General features: G+C 51.5%; 5 protein-coding genes across 5 annotated transcripts; 4 read left to right on the forward strand and 1 right to left on the reverse strand.

Moving 5' to 3' along the window:
• Positions 1-731: 731 nt before the first annotated feature.
• Positions 732-3,563, forward strand: N7496_002053 (Kha1p; the record flags this gene model as incomplete). The annotated part of the gene is made up of 3 exons (XM_056694984.1): positions 732-866; positions 942-2,021; positions 2,112-3,563. The coding sequence occupies 3 exons, from the start codon at positions 732-734 to the stop codon at positions 3,561-3,563; spliced, it is 2,667 nt and encodes an 888-aa protein (XP_056561713.1).
• Positions 3,564-3,831: 268 nt separating this feature from the next.
• N7496_002054 (uncharacterized protein) lies at positions 3,832-4,779 on the reverse strand (the record flags this gene model as incomplete). The annotated part of the gene is made up of 1 exon (XM_056694985.1): positions 3,832-4,779. The coding sequence occupies one exon, from the start codon at positions 4,777-4,779 to the stop codon at positions 3,832-3,834; it is 948 nt and encodes a 315-aa protein (XP_056561714.1).
• Positions 4,780-6,327: 1,548 nt separating this feature from the next.
• On the forward strand, positions 6,328-8,173 carry N7496_002055 (deoxyribodipyrimidine photo-lyase PHR1; the record flags this gene model as incomplete). Its single annotated transcript, XM_056694986.1, has 2 exons — positions 6,328-7,541; positions 7,633-8,173. 2 exons carry the CDS (start codon positions 6,328-6,330, stop codon positions 8,171-8,173), a joined length of 1,755 nt encoding a protein of 584 aa, XP_056561715.1.
• Positions 8,174-8,612: 439 nt separating this feature from the next.
• Positions 8,613-11,202, forward strand: N7496_002056 (Arabinanolytic transcriptional activator araR; the record flags this gene model as incomplete). Its single annotated transcript, XM_056694987.1, has 2 exons — positions 8,613-9,868; positions 9,939-11,202. 2 exons carry the CDS (start codon positions 8,613-8,615, stop codon positions 11,200-11,202), a joined length of 2,520 nt encoding a protein of 839 aa, XP_056561716.1.
• Positions 11,203-12,292: 1,090 nt separating this feature from the next.
• On the forward strand, positions 12,293-14,320 carry N7496_002057 (sulfatase family protein; the record flags this gene model as incomplete). Its single annotated transcript, XM_056694988.1, has 5 exons — positions 12,293-12,635; positions 12,712-13,187; positions 13,241-13,727; positions 13,796-13,917; positions 13,976-14,320. The coding sequence occupies 5 exons, from the start codon at positions 12,293-12,295 to the stop codon at positions 14,318-14,320; spliced, it is 1,773 nt and encodes a 590-aa protein (XP_056561717.1).
• Between the last annotated feature and the right edge of the window lie 419 nt (positions 14,321-14,739).

Consider the following 14,739-nt stretch of genomic DNA (forward strand, 5'->3'; position numbering starts at 1 on the left):
TTCGGTCTATGGTAAACAAATTGACTTCTTCTATTCGGATATTTCTACAACTTTTCCATTTCTCTTCCGGGAAATGCCCTTTCATCTTGCTCATTTATAACCTTGGATGGAATGTTTCGATTCTTTGGCACTTCCAACCAATTATCGACGTGCTGTAAGTATACTTGAGGTCCGGCAAATATATATCTGCGACGGCCATCATCCAATATCTCGTCCAGGGGTACAAATAGGTAAGTAAAGACTGTATGATCACAAGTTTGTCCTATCATGACAGTACTATCTAATTACCTATGCTCTAGATAATAGTGATCATGGATGTACGAACTGACCAAGTCCAGAGCATGGTTCTATCCCACGTGCTCCCACGTGACCACCTCAATCCAAATGCAGGTCTTATCATGTGATAGGTCACCTGACCGCGCTACGGCGAATTTCCCACGTTGTTGCCGTTTTCCGAAAGCGGCTTAGGGCGTACTTAATCTCTTTGCCCCCCTCCGAAACCGAGCACTGGTCCACCGTTTCTTTACTTATGGTAGCAGCTGACGTTTTGCTCTTCCTCCACCCAATCCCCGACCGCTTCGCCATGGCGCCAAGCTTTGGGCCAGCTCGAGTGGATCGGATTGGTGAACCAGGCTGAGAGTTTGTGGCTGGATGGGGGCCGTCATGAGGTTCTTTCTTTCTCACCTCCCCTCCTTGAGCTGTTTCTTTCCTTCTTCCTCCCCATCTTCACCATGGCGACTGCGACGACGACGGCTGCGGCCGCGGCTACTAGCGCCGTCAAGGTGACCCCTCAAGGCGGGATCCTTGAGGGAGGGAACCCAACTCATTACGATTCCAAGAACCCAATCGTTATGTTTATCATTCAGGTATGGGATGATGCCCCGTCGAGCTTGTGCCAACCTCCCCCGGACCCCACACAGGACTGACCGTGCACCCTCCAGGCTGGAATCATCATCGTGCTCTGTCGCCTAATTCACTGGCCGCTCTCAAAGATCCGTCAACCTCGTGTTATCGCAGAGGTGATCGGTGGCATCATCTTGGGCCCCTCGGTGATGGGCCGTATCCCCGGCTTCACCGATACCATCTTTCCCACTGCCAGTATCCCAAACCTCAATCTCGTTGCAAACCTGGGTTTGGTCCTCTTTCTGTTCCTCGTGGGACTGGAAACGGATATTCGATTCCTTGCGAGCAACTGGCGCGTCGCCTTGAGTGTGTCGGCAGCAGGTATGATTTTGCCATTTGGCTTGGGAAGTGCAATTTCCTACGGCCTTTACAACCAGTTTCATGATGATCCCTCAACCGTGCCTATCAAATTTGGTACCTACCTTCTGTTCATTGGTATTGCGATGGCGATCACCGCCTTCCCAGTGTTGTGCCGTATCTTGACCGAGCTGAAACTTCTGGGCACTCGAGTCGGCGTCATCGTTTTAGCAGCTGGTGTCGGAAACGATGTCGTTGGCTGGATTCTACTTGCCCTTTGTGTGGCCCTTGTAAATGCAGGAAGTGGACTCACCGCCCTCTGGGTCCTGCTGGTTTGTACAGGATATATGCTTTTCCTATTCCTTGTCTTCAAACCACTCTTTTACCGCTTCCTTGAGCGTACGGGAAGCTTGCAAAAGGGACCTAGCCAGTCGGTGGTAACCTTGACATTACTTATTTGCCTTGCATCTGCGTTCTTCACGCAGGTCATTGGTATCCATGCTATCTTCGGTGGATTCGTGATTGGGCTGATCTGCCCTCATGAAGGTGGATTTGCTATCAAATTGACGGAGAAGATTGAAGATCTCGTCGCGGCTCTTTTCCTACCGCTTTATTTCACACTCTCCGGCCTGAGCACCAACTTGGGGTTGCTAAACAGTGGTATTGTCTGGGGCTACGTTGTTGGTGTCATTGCCATTGCTTTTATTGCCAAAGTCGCTGGAGGTGCTCTTGCATCTCGTTGGTGTGGACTGCTATGGCGCGAGAGCTTCTCAATTGGCGTTTTGATGAGCTGCAAAGGTCTAGTCGAGTTGATTGTCTTGGTTTGTGCTGTCCCTCCGTTATCCCCTCACGCTCATCCCTGGACGCTGCAGAGAGAAACAAGGACAAAGGAACTGATATTTGAATGATAGAACATTGGCTTGCAAGCCAAGATTTTGAGTACCCGCACATTCACCATCTTCGTGGTGATGGCTTTGGTTACGACTTTCCTTACTACCCCGCTGACCACGATGCTCTATCCAACATGGTATCAAATTAAGGTGGAGCGCTGGCGACGCGGAGAAATCGATTGGGACGGGAACCCTATTCAGGGAGATTCCCGCTCCGACAGTGTCTCTGCGGTGAAGGATCAGCTGAAGACCGTGCCTGTTCGCAAGCTTCTGGTCTATCTTCGCCTTGATGGGTTGTCAGGAATTTGCACGCTGGCTGCTCTTCTTAGCCCCAAGCGCGAAGTAACGCCATCATCTCCCCAGGTTCACCCGTCCAAGAGGCCAAAGCGGGTCGAGCAAAACATCGAGGATGCAGTTACTTCGGAGGATGACAAGGAGACCAGCTTGCGCGTGCATGGTGTGCGTCTCATGGAATTGACGGATCGCGACTCGAGTGTTATGAAAGTTTCAGCCGGAGAGCATGCCATGTGGGATCCAGTGGTGAACACCTTCCGTGCCTTTGGCGAGTGGCAAGACGTGTCTCTCATGGCGGGCGTGTCCGTAGTACCTGAATATTCATACGCCGAGACTGTTGTCGACATGGCCCGCCAAGACACGGCGGATCTCCTTTTGCTTCCATGGAGCGAAACCGGAACGTTAAGCGACCGCCAAAGCGGCCTTGAAGTTGACACCGCCGGCCGATTTGCCGATGGCTCCTACACTGATTTCGTCTCGATCGTCATATCGCGGGTCCCTGGCCCCGTAGGTATCCTGATTGAGCACAACCCAGACTCTCGCGCTGCCAAACGACCTGCCCCTCAGCGCTCGACCAGTGGATTGAGCATTCAGTCTGTTTGGTCGCGACCGGCTTCTGGCAGTCGCTCTCGTCATATTGTACTCCCATTCTTCGGTGGTGACGATGACCGTTTCGCACTACGTCTGGTTCTGCAACTCGCTCAGAATGAAAATGTCACCGCTAGTATTATCCACATTCCAGGACAGCAATCGGACGCTAGCAACCTCGGTATATCGACCTCTATTTCCTCCGGAACGCCGAGTAGCCAGTCAGATGTTATCTTCTTCGAGACTCTGCGTGATTCTATTCCGATGGATCTGAAGGATCGGGTCGTTTTCCAGCAGGCTGGTGTACAAGAGACGATCAGTGACCCGGTCCAGCTGGCTCTGGCCGCCGTGCAAAAGGACCTCGACCTGACTGCGAACAAGGGTGGTAGTATCGTGGTCGTCGGACGCCGTAGTGGTCCTGGTGATTCTAGCATTGCAATTGACCTGGGTGCGCAGAGTATCGGTACCGATACCCAACGCGCCCTTGGGCCCGTGGCCTCGGCGATCGTGCAGCCCGAGAACAAGGTCTTCGGCAGTGTGCTGGTGCTCCAGGCTGGTGGAAGCTATGGCTTGTTCGAGAATTTCCGGTAAACGTGACGTCTCTACGGATGATTTGGATTTCCGTTACATTTGGATATGCATATTTGGTCATGATTTGATTAGAATGGATGAAGCCCTTTTCATTATACGAGACCGAGACTGGTATAGAGTAGGTACATTACTTTTTGTTTTTGGGTAGAAGATGAGAAATAAGGGTATTAGTGTAACATGTATGGCCGGATGAGGTGCTGCCATCTTTCATATGGCACCAATGAAGGTCAGTTTATGATCCTCCTTCATTATACGTCGCTTGGTATATTCATATCCCAGATGAGGTACAACTGGACTGGTGTGAATTCTCCCAAAACCATGGGAAACTGTACATACGACGAGGATGTCGCCCAAAGTCAGGCCTCGGCGGCGTTTCATGCGAAGACGGGAAGGAATTGATCTCTCGCGTGCTGGAAGGTAACTCGTCGTCATTGTAGGTCTGGGCACCCTGGGCGATGGCTACTAATTTGCCGAGAATAGCGTATTCAAGTTTCAGTTTGATGCTGTATGCGACGGGCTTGAACATGACTTGGACGGCGTAGTAGCCGACGTATTCGATGACGACGATGGCGACGTCTAGGAGGAGGATGATGATGTTGATTGTGAGGAGTTGATGGAGGATCCCGTGTGGTCGGCCTTGAGGTCGAAGTCGGAGTAGTTTGACCGTTTCCCAGACGTACAGTCCCGAGATGATCAGTTCCTGGATACAGAATCCTACGAGCTGGATGTGCTCCATGGTACTGTATCCGCGAGACCAGGCACTGACGGGGGCTGCTACCGTTCCGTATAGTAGCACCGTGGTAGGGATATGGAGGAGCACGGCGTCTACCATGATCATCCAGAGGACGCCCCAGAGAATCTTGGTATTTTGCAAGACTAAATGCAGACGCGACCAGAGTACCAGCGATTGACCGGTCACCATGCCGTACCAGCTGAAGACGATGAGGGTGACGCAGATGTAGGGTGATACCCCCGTTGGAAAGAAGAGAAGGACATAGCCCAGGCAATGCGGGACGATACTGGAAGAAGCGACTAGCAGACTCCAGAAATAACAGCCACGGCGGCGTTTGAAGGAGACGAAACAGAGAATAATAAGTTCAATGGCATTGTACCAGGCAATGGCGGCAAACGCCGCGAAGATCTCCGTGCGAACTGGGGTGTTGGATGAGTCGGGATGAAGCAGCGATTCCGCGGCATCGGAGGCTTTCGATGACATGGAGGGGGCACATTGCTCAGAGGAAGTTCAAGAGGAAAGAGAGGGGAGATTAGGATAGAAGTTGGAGAGTTTTCTTTTTTGTTTTCTTTTTTTTTCTTTTTTGGCCAGTGACGGTAGGGATGGTTTGGTGGCTTGTGTGTGAGCCAAAAAAAATCGAAAATCAAAATCAAAATAACAGGGCCGGTTGCCCTTGCGCGGACAATGCGGGCGAATACGGTCGATCACGTCGATCAATAGAGCAGATTCTCGCCAATAAGACGATGAGAGGACCGTGCTGGACTTTGGGGTATGTAACGATTCAGGTTGAGACTTCCAGATGGATCAACTGGTGGCCAGAGCGTCTTGAAGAGGAGATCTCGGAGGTGGAAAGGCCGAGTCATAAATAAGATCGGTATGACAGCTTTTAGCTTGTTCAGAGAGAGGTGGGTTGGGAAGCGAGGCGTTCCATGGGATGCAAGGATTCCATTTGCAAATGTGACAGGACACTTTAGAGACTCGAGACTCGAGACCCGGGACCATGGACCCTGGGAAAGTCTGTGCACAATAAAATGCGGAGGATCTTGGCCTCCTCTTGACTAAACTCGTGCTGTGGCGATGGTGGAGAGATCCGGGGGGAAACTACCTTAATCGTAGTAGATCGTAGTAGTAGACTATCGTGCTAGTAGTACTACAGTATGTAGTAACATAATTAAGGCTGGTGGATCCTCGTCGATCCCTGGAGAAGATCCATATCCCCCCTTTCTAGGTGGATTACTCCATCTTATCATTGTTGTTGTTATGATTATGTTCATGTACTTTTGAAGATTAAAGCTTGCTCATCTCTGCGCTTGTGCTAATTCCTAGTTCTACTATACTATACCTAGTACGTCGGATCTCAGTGCAGGGAGATGGAAATTGAGATCTTAGTATGTACTGTACTACGGTAACTATATAGTGTTCATCTGAAATTGAGTCACTCTCATAATTCTCATTCCTAGCAGGTTCTCGACAATCTGTTACAGAATATAGCAGGTAGTTGCCTAATATATTTATCTTGCTTTGTACTTCCTAGATCACTGTAGTATAAATTGCTAGATGGTCACGTGGGTCTCTCGATCGCATCTTCACGACTTTTGACTTTCACCAGTCAGCTGCATCTCTCAACTCCTGCCAACATAACAAGGCCTCTCAAAAGACCCCCAAATTGACAATGACTGTCCCATGATATAAGAATGGAACATTCAATCATGACCCTCAGACCAGGTGGAGGCCCAAAACCTGCGCTGGACAATCACAAACGCGATCCCAGATCGGGTGACGTCAGGAATCTCGATCGCCCGATCGATGACAATCGACGCGTTTGGCCAGCCCTGAAATATGGAGAAAGCCCGCGCTAATCATGGCTGTCCCGACGCGATGCGTGTCCTACTCTCGTTTCTTCATCGTCACTCCTGTCCGTCTCTTCAAACCCACCCGTTCCTTCGCACCTCCCGTCCAGACCGATCCCTCGCAAGTGTATCGATACATGTTCACCAATCCACTACTCGACTTCGTCACAGCTCCCCCCTAATGGCGCCCAAACGCAAAATGTCCGAGTCGAACGGCGGCAGTTCGCCTACCCATGGCCATAATAGCAAACGAGGAAAGTCCGATGATCTACGACTACCACACCCCAACGCAAAACAAACTGAAGAGTTTGGCATTGTCCTGCGCGACTTTTACCCACCGGAGATGAGCAATGACCGATGCAAAGCCTACAATGATGGTACCATTGAGCGACCAATGGACACGTTGGAAAAGGCGTGCAAAGAAACGGCAGACAGGCGTCGATCCATCACGCCGGGCAAGGCGGTCGTCCATTGGTTCAAGACCGATTTACGTCTCCAGGATAATCGAGCACTCAGCACTGCCCTTCAAATTGCCAAAGAGCACCAGATTCCCTTGATCACCGTCTACATCGTGTCACCGGAAGACTTTGAGGCCCATCTGACGAGTCCCGCCCGTGTTGACTTTACGTTACGAACGTTGAAACAGCTTCAACGAGATTTGTCCGAGCTGGACATTCCGCTCTATGTCGAGACTCAGGAGAAGAGGAGGAATATCCCGGGTCGAATCGTGGAATTATGTCAGAAGTGGGAGGCAAAGCACCTGTGTGCTAACCTGGAGTATGAAGTGGATGAGCTGCGCCGGGATGCTAAAGTGGTCCGTCTATGTGCCGATCACGATATCAATTTTACTCCGTCGCACGATACCTGTGTCGTTACGCCCGGGATGTTGAGTACAGGTGCAGGCAAGCAGTATGCGGTCTATACACCGTGGTTCCGCTCATGGTTACGTTTCCTCAAGGAGAACCCAGACTATCTCGAGTTGTCCGAAGACCCCGGCACCAACCCGGGGAATGCCAGAAAGGACTTTGCGGACCTTTTCGACTGCAAGATTCCGGAGACGCCTAGTAACAAAACACTATCCGATGATGAAATGAAACGATTTGAGGAGCTCTATCCAGCAGGCGAGCATGAAGCTACACGGCGCTTGGAGAAGTTCTTGAAGGAGAAATGTGGTGATTACGATACTAACCGGAGCATGCTACCTGGAGAGAACACCTCCGTCCTTAGTCCCTACTTTGCATGCGGAGCGTTGAGTGCTCGTACGGCCGTGGTGACGGCGAAGCAGGCCAACAAGAACCATCTGGACCGGTACGACCAGGGCCATATGACATGGATCAGCGAGGTGGCCTGGCGTGATTTTTATCGTCATGTACTTGTGCATTGGCCGTTTATCTGGTGCGTTGAACCGGTCTCTCTTTTTTTGACCCTCCCCCTTCCGCACTGGTGGATTTCCATTTCGAGGGTCAAAGACTAACAGATCCTGCAGTATGAATAAGTGCTTCAAGCCCGAAGCCACCGACATTGAATGGGAATACGATATGGAACAGTTCCAGGCCTGGTGCGACGGCAAGACCGGGTTCCCCATTGTCGATGCCGCGATGCGACAGCTTAAACACTGTGCGTGGATGCATAATCGCACGCGCATGGTAGTCTCGTCATTCTTGTCCAAGGACTTGATGCTTGACTGGCGGCGAGGCGAGCGGTTCTTTATGGAACATCTGATTGATGGTGACTTTGCCTCCAACCACGGAGGCTGGGGATTCGGGTCCAGTACTGGCGTGGACCCCCAGCCGTATTTCCGCATCTTCAACCCACTGCGACAAAGTGAGCGATTCGATCCCGATGGAGAATACATTCGACGGTGGGTGCCGGAGCTGCGTGATGTCAAGGGCAATGCGATCCACGAGCCGTACAGTCGGGGAGCCGGGGCGATCGCGCAAAAGAATGGGTACCCTAAGCCGATCGTGGAGCATGCCGCCAGTCGGGATCGGGCGCTGGCTCGGTACAAGAGTGCGCTTCAGAAGTGAGGAGATCTCCTACTAGGAGGAGGTCGTGAAACCACATCCTGGTTGTTAGTGTCTTGGTCCAACTTGAGATTCACCGGAGATCTGGGGAAAGGCCCAAGCTCGACCGTTTCCACTGTACTTTTAGCATACTTTATACTTCTCGACGACAATAATATCTACACTACTATAAAGGTGGACGAAATGATTATCAACGTGTAAACTAGTTCATTCCCCCCTCATCGCTAAAAACTCCGTCCATTCCAAGCGAACCGCGTGAGTGGACGCAAGCGTAAGACACGGCGCCACATTTTCCCCGCGCTGGTCTTTTTTCCCCAAACTCTCTTTCTCCTCTCTCTCTCTCTTTACTCCTGTCCTTCTCACCCTCAATTCCACTCCTCCCTCTCTCTCCTTCTCTGGCATCTCTTTCTCTCCCCAAATGACGTCCTAAATCTCCCTCGCCATGGACTCCCAGCCCGGGGACCCTGATGCGACGACCCCTGGTCCGGTCGACCTCCCCAATGGCAAACGCCGCTGGCGGCGGAATCGAGTTGCGTGCGATTCATGCCACACCCGTCGGGTCCGATGCGACCGCGCGTTTCCCTGCTCTCGATGTCTGCGCAGCGACACCCATTGTGAATTCACTCGCGAACGTCGCAAGCGCGGGCGCATTGCGCGTGCTAAACTGGTGAATGGGTCGACTGGACCCGGCGAGGCGCCTCCACACTTTGCACCCCGGACAGAATCGCTCGACCAGAAACCTCCCGGACAACCGGCGATATCCCCGCAACAGCAGCAGCAGCAGAGTTCCCCAGAATCAACTTTCCACCACCGATCCCCCACGACTAATGATATCAGTTTGTCTGCGCCGAGCGTGGATGGCCCGCACTCGGCTGTTGACAGCTCGCGATCGCAGCGACCAGGGCTAGCACCTGGACCCGGACCCCGCCCGGAAGGGAACGCGACTGAGGAATGGTTGTCGACGGCACATCTATCGCCCGAATCCTATGATATTCTGGGAGGAGTACACGGTGGTGATGGGCCGCTTCCACGGCTTTGGGATATTTGGACTCCGGGGGATTTGGCGGGCCATCATCCTCCGAAGCGGCATTCGCAGATCCCCCCGGTACCTGCGCAACCCCATGCGGGTCAGGGAGCGTCTCCTCCCAAACGGCCGGGGTTGAAGTACCCCGTCCTGGAACCAGTCATGCCATTCTTGGAGTCTAATCTCCCACGGCGTTTAGTTTGCGATCTGCTCGAGCTTTATTTTACAAGCTCATTTTCGACGCACATGCACCCGGTCTGTCACCACATCCATTGTTACGTGTTGCGAAAGGCTTCCTTCCTGAGTACCGACCGGCCGCGACCCAGCAGCCCGGCTTTGTTAGCCAGTATGCTTTGGGTGGCGGCGGTTGACGATCGGGCATTTTCTTTATCGATTTCTCCTCTACAACGTCGGAAGATTTGTCAATTTCTTTGCGCATTGACAATTCGATTGCTCCGGCCTTTGATTCACGTCTCGTTTAAGGATCAGGAGCCCTCCGAGAATTCAAACGCGCCTCAGGACTACTCAGCCGCATCGGCTCATCATCCGTTCGAGGGAGTCGGCGACGACAAGGGTCTCGTGGGCCCTGCCGGATCTTTAGATGATGTGATTACTTACATCCATGTCGCGTCGATCATCTCCTCGAGCGAACAAAAGGCTGCGAGTATGCGATGGTAAGTTTCAAGGGGACGCTTGTGCATAATCACTTTCCGTCTCTCTTTCAGCGACTAACTCCATGTACAGGTGGCATGCAGCATTCACTCTAGCCCGAGAACTCAAATTGAACCAAGAGATCGAGGTCATGCCCAATATCGACAGCCAGACCGATGGATCCAGCCCATCATTTGGCTACCCCCTGGGTGGTTGGGCGAGTTCCCCCGGGGGTCCCGTCTTTGACTATTCAAATCCATCCCGACCGAGCCTGAACTGTGTGTGCGAGGATAAGCATGACCCGCAGAGTAGCCCGCCCGTGACGGAAGAGCATCGCGAGGAGCGTCGGCGCACTTGGTGGCTATTGTATATCATGGACCGTCATCTCGCTTTGTGTTATAATCGGCCGCTCGCTCTTTTGGATGCGGAGAGTGAGGACCTGTTGCTTCCTCTGGATGAGGCCGCTTGGCAGGCTGGTAACATCCATAGTAACAGTCCCCGTGCGGATGGACCACAGTGTATCCGATCGGGTGATCGTAACAAGCGCCGCGTCTTCCCAAATTTCATCTGCCATGATCACTCTATACTCGGCTTCTTCTTACCGTTGATGACGATTACCGGTGAATTGATCGACTTGAACCAAGCGCGGAATCATCCTACCCTCGGGCTTCGGCTACAAGGAAAGGAGGCATGGGAGGTGCATGTATCAGAGGTCCTTCGACAGCTTGAGATTTACAAAGCTAGTCTGACTACGTTTGCCGCTGCCGACCCGGAGACTTCCTTGGCCTCTCAATATGCTAATAAACCGGATCAACCGACCGATGCGTCCTTGTCGCAGGCGTATTCATGGCATACGCAGACTGTGATTGCATATTCATCATACCTTGTCCATGTCCTCCACATTCTCCTCGTTGGAAAATGGGACCCGGTCTCTCTCATCGAGGATAAAGATTTCTGGACATCTTCGCCGGCCTTTGCATCGACCATCTCTCACGCACTGGAGGCGGCAGATGCCGTCCAGCAAATTCTCCGATTCGACCCTGACATCAGCTTTATGCCGTACTTTTTTGGCATCCAACTTTTGCAGGGAAGCTTCCTGTTGCTACTTATCGTGGAGCGTCTCCAGAAGGAAGCCGGCGACGGGATTCTCAATGCCTGCGAAACTATGATCCGGGCTACCGAGTCGTGCGTGGTGACATTGAACACGGAATATCAACGCAGTTTCCGGCAAGTCATGCGCAGTGCAGTTGCCCAAGCTCGCGGTCGGCCAGTGAATCCCAGCGAGATCCGGCATCGTCGAAAGGCGGTGTTGGCGTTGTATCGATGGACGCGCAAGGGTACCGGGTTGGCTCTGTGAGCCTTGGAGTAGTTTCTTCTTTCTTGCCTTGGTTTGGATTATGTACAGTCCTGGCCTATTTCTGTATCACGGATGGCTACGGTGTTTTTTGGGGAGTTGGAGAGGGGGTCAATCATGTTCTTGCACATATTCACACGTATATACTGACACATAACGTTCTTCAGTCGGCCATTGAACCCGTGGTCGGCGGATGTATAATAAACTCGATGTTTGATGAACAATGCTTCAAGTTGTCAATTTCTAGTGCACGATGGTCCATAGAGAGAGACTGTATAATAGCACTGGGTTATCGGATCCGGGCTATACCCGTAGTTGTTCTTCAATAGGCCCTAATTCTTCGAGATACACAATGTAAACTCCGATGGAATAAACAGTCATGGAATTTATGGATGGATCAATCAGTTAACCAATCAAGTAATGACCTCCATTCAAGGCTCATTCCGAGTGTAAAGCACGTCATGTCCCGAGCCGACCCACTCGGCAGATACAAGCCGTTGACGTGGAAGTGGTTTGCTGGGGGGTGAACTGGTTAAGCAATAGCTTGGAAATTGTATTTAAAGGTCAATAGATATTTGACTTATGTTATGGAGTTATGCAGTCTTATTAGGTGGACTGTAGATACGATTATTAGAACCCCCCTTGTCTGCCGAGGTTGTCCGAAGTATTCACAGAGTAACCACATTCTCGATTCTATACATCACGGAGGACTCCGTCAACTTTCGTACTTCTTATCGCTAACAAAGAAATCTAGAAATCTAGAATCCAAAGATGCTCGGCAAATACTCTCTTCAAAACCACTGCGCCATCTGGCCTAACGATGGCATCATTAGGAGGTTTCCCCACAGTCGGCTCCATCGTTTACCGACCGCAAGGCGCTAGCTAGTACCGTAACTAGCTTGAGGAGCTTGCAGTCTGCAAATTGTGATATGATGCCATTATTCTCCGCATCCTGTTCCACTTCGACACAATCAATCATCGATACATAAAACTTATTGATTCCCCGAGGCCTTCACAGTGCTTTCCGTGCTTCTCCTACTTTCTCCTCGGCTTCCTCCTCTGCTCCTCTTTCACCACCGCCAAATCTCCCCCCATGAAGCTCCTCGCCGCGGTCGCCGGCTTGATAGTCGCCGCAGAGGGTGCAGCCCTTGGTCCTCTAGGATCTCAATTCCAAAATGCCCTTCAATCAGTGTTGAGTCTAGGCAAATCAGATTCCTCGAAGCCGCCAAATATTCTGTTTGTGATTACCGACGACCAGGACCTCGAGCTGGACTCGATCTCCTACACACCGTTAATTGAGAAGCACTTGCGCCATAAGGGCACTTTCTTCCGCAATCACTTTGTCACGACGGCTCTATGCTGTCCATCTCGCGTTAGCTTGTGGACCGGTCGCCAGGCGCATAACACCAATGTGACCGACGTACACCCGCCATACGGTGAGTGACCGCGCTGAATTGCTCGGCTTCTCCATAGCAGAACGCAATAGCTGACCCATCACTTTGTGACCTTCAGGTGGCTACCCCAAATTCGTGGATAAGGGATTTAACGATAATTTCTTGCCCGTCTGGCTTCAGGAAGCCGGCTACGACACCTACTATACCGGCAAGCTCTTCAATGCTCACACCGTTGACAACTACCACAGCCCCCATGTCAACGGCTTTAATGGTTCCGATTTCCTCATGGATCCATATACATATTCCTATATGAACTCGACCTATCAGCGGCATAGAGAGGCTCCCGTGAGTTACGAAGGAAGGCATACGACGGACGTTATTACCGAGAAGGCCTTGGGCTTTCTGGATGATGCATTGGAGGGCGAGCGGCCCTTCTTTGTGGTGGCAGCGCCCGTCGCACCACACTCTAATGTCGACCCGCGGGATATTGCAAATGGAGAAATTGTCATGACCGCTCCTATCCCGCTAGAGCGCCATGCACACCTATTCCAGGATGTGAAGGTGCCCAGAACCCCTCATTTTAATCCTGACAAGGTGCGTTCTCGACAAACCATAATGAACTCTATTCGGATCTAACGATATTTTAGCCCAGTGGAGCCAGTTGGGTTCGCAATCTCCCCCAGCAGAACCAGACTGAAATCGACTATAACGACCATTTCTACCGTTCTCGCCTGCGTGCTTTGCAAGGCGTGGATGAATTGGTGGACTCGCTAGTTTCTCGTTTGGAGGAGAGTGGCCAGCTGGATAACACCTACATTATCTATACTTCAGACAACGGGTTCCATATCGGTCAACACCGATTGCCACCAGGCAAGACCTGCGGCTATGAGGAAGATATTCGTGTTCCCCTCTTCATCCGAGGACCTGGAATCCCAGAGGGCTATGTGCAGGACTCGGTGACTACGCATATTGACCTAGCACCTACCATCTTCAACCTGGCGGGAATTCCTCCCCGGGCGGATTTCGATGGCACGGCAATCCCCGTGACACCCGACTTTGGTGGAACTCGGCATGAGCATGTCACTGTGGAGTTCTGGGGAAGGGCTGTCATGGAAGGAATTCATAGCCAAATTGGTATGTTTTCCATCTCTCGACGTTGATCTCTTACTGCCTGTCAAAGTACTGACGCTTTCTCTCTCTAGGCCCTGGTGGATCGACTATGATTCCAAACAACACATACAAGTCCGTCCGCCTTCTGGGAGAAGGTTACAACCTGTACTACTCGGTCTGGTGCAATAACGAGCACGAGCTGTATGATCTTTCGGTAAGTAGAGTGATAAAATACCTCCATGAGTGAATCGGTCGCACTAACAAGCCCCTAGACTGATCCCTACCAATTGAACAACCTTTATACCACCACCATTCAGGAAGACGGGCCTAAAATACTTGGCCGTAGCTTGACAGATGCTATTAACCGTCTGGATGCTCTACTCCTCGTGTTGAAGTCCTGCCAGGGGGCGACTTGTATCGATCCATGGAGTGTTCTTCACCCCGAGGACTCCATTCAGAGCCTCCGGGATGCCCTGAATAAGGAGCATGATTTGTTCTATGCAGCACAGCCGCGGGTCTCGTTTGATTGGTGTGACGCCGGGTACATCGTTGAAGCCGAAGGACCTCAGGTGCCACTGACCAGTCGCTATGGAGTTTCCTGGGATGTTTGGGTGTAATGGTTTAGATGTAAAGAAAGAGCTCCACCAATTTTGTATACCCCGTTATAGTTGCCAGATGAGAACATTGATTGCCACGAAAATAATAATGAGAATTTATTTCTGCTCAATTTCTTTGTTAAGCAGTTTAATTCGTCTACTTGGACAATATATTATGACGTGAAGGGGCTGTCGATCGCGATTGGCCCTCGCATAGTTCTGCTCCTCCTGGGGATGCGCCCTGTCAACAGGAACCGAGGACTGCCGGAGACCAGACCGCTCAATGGTCAAATAAGAATAAAAAGAATCAAGCACGAGATATCGCCCAAAAAGATTCCAGACTGTTATGGTCCGGTCTGTCAAAGAAGAAGGGGGGTGGCTTGGCGAGAGCTCGTCAACCGATCGATGATTGCGCCATAATTCTCCGCCGTGTCGCGACA

This window comes from Penicillium cataractarum (genome assembly GCF_028827025.1).
Source record: "Penicillium cataractarum strain IBT 29864 chromosome Unknown utg000001l, whole genome shotgun sequence".
Lineage (NCBI taxonomy): Eukaryota > Fungi > Ascomycota > Eurotiomycetes > Eurotiales > Aspergillaceae > Penicillium > Penicillium cataractarum.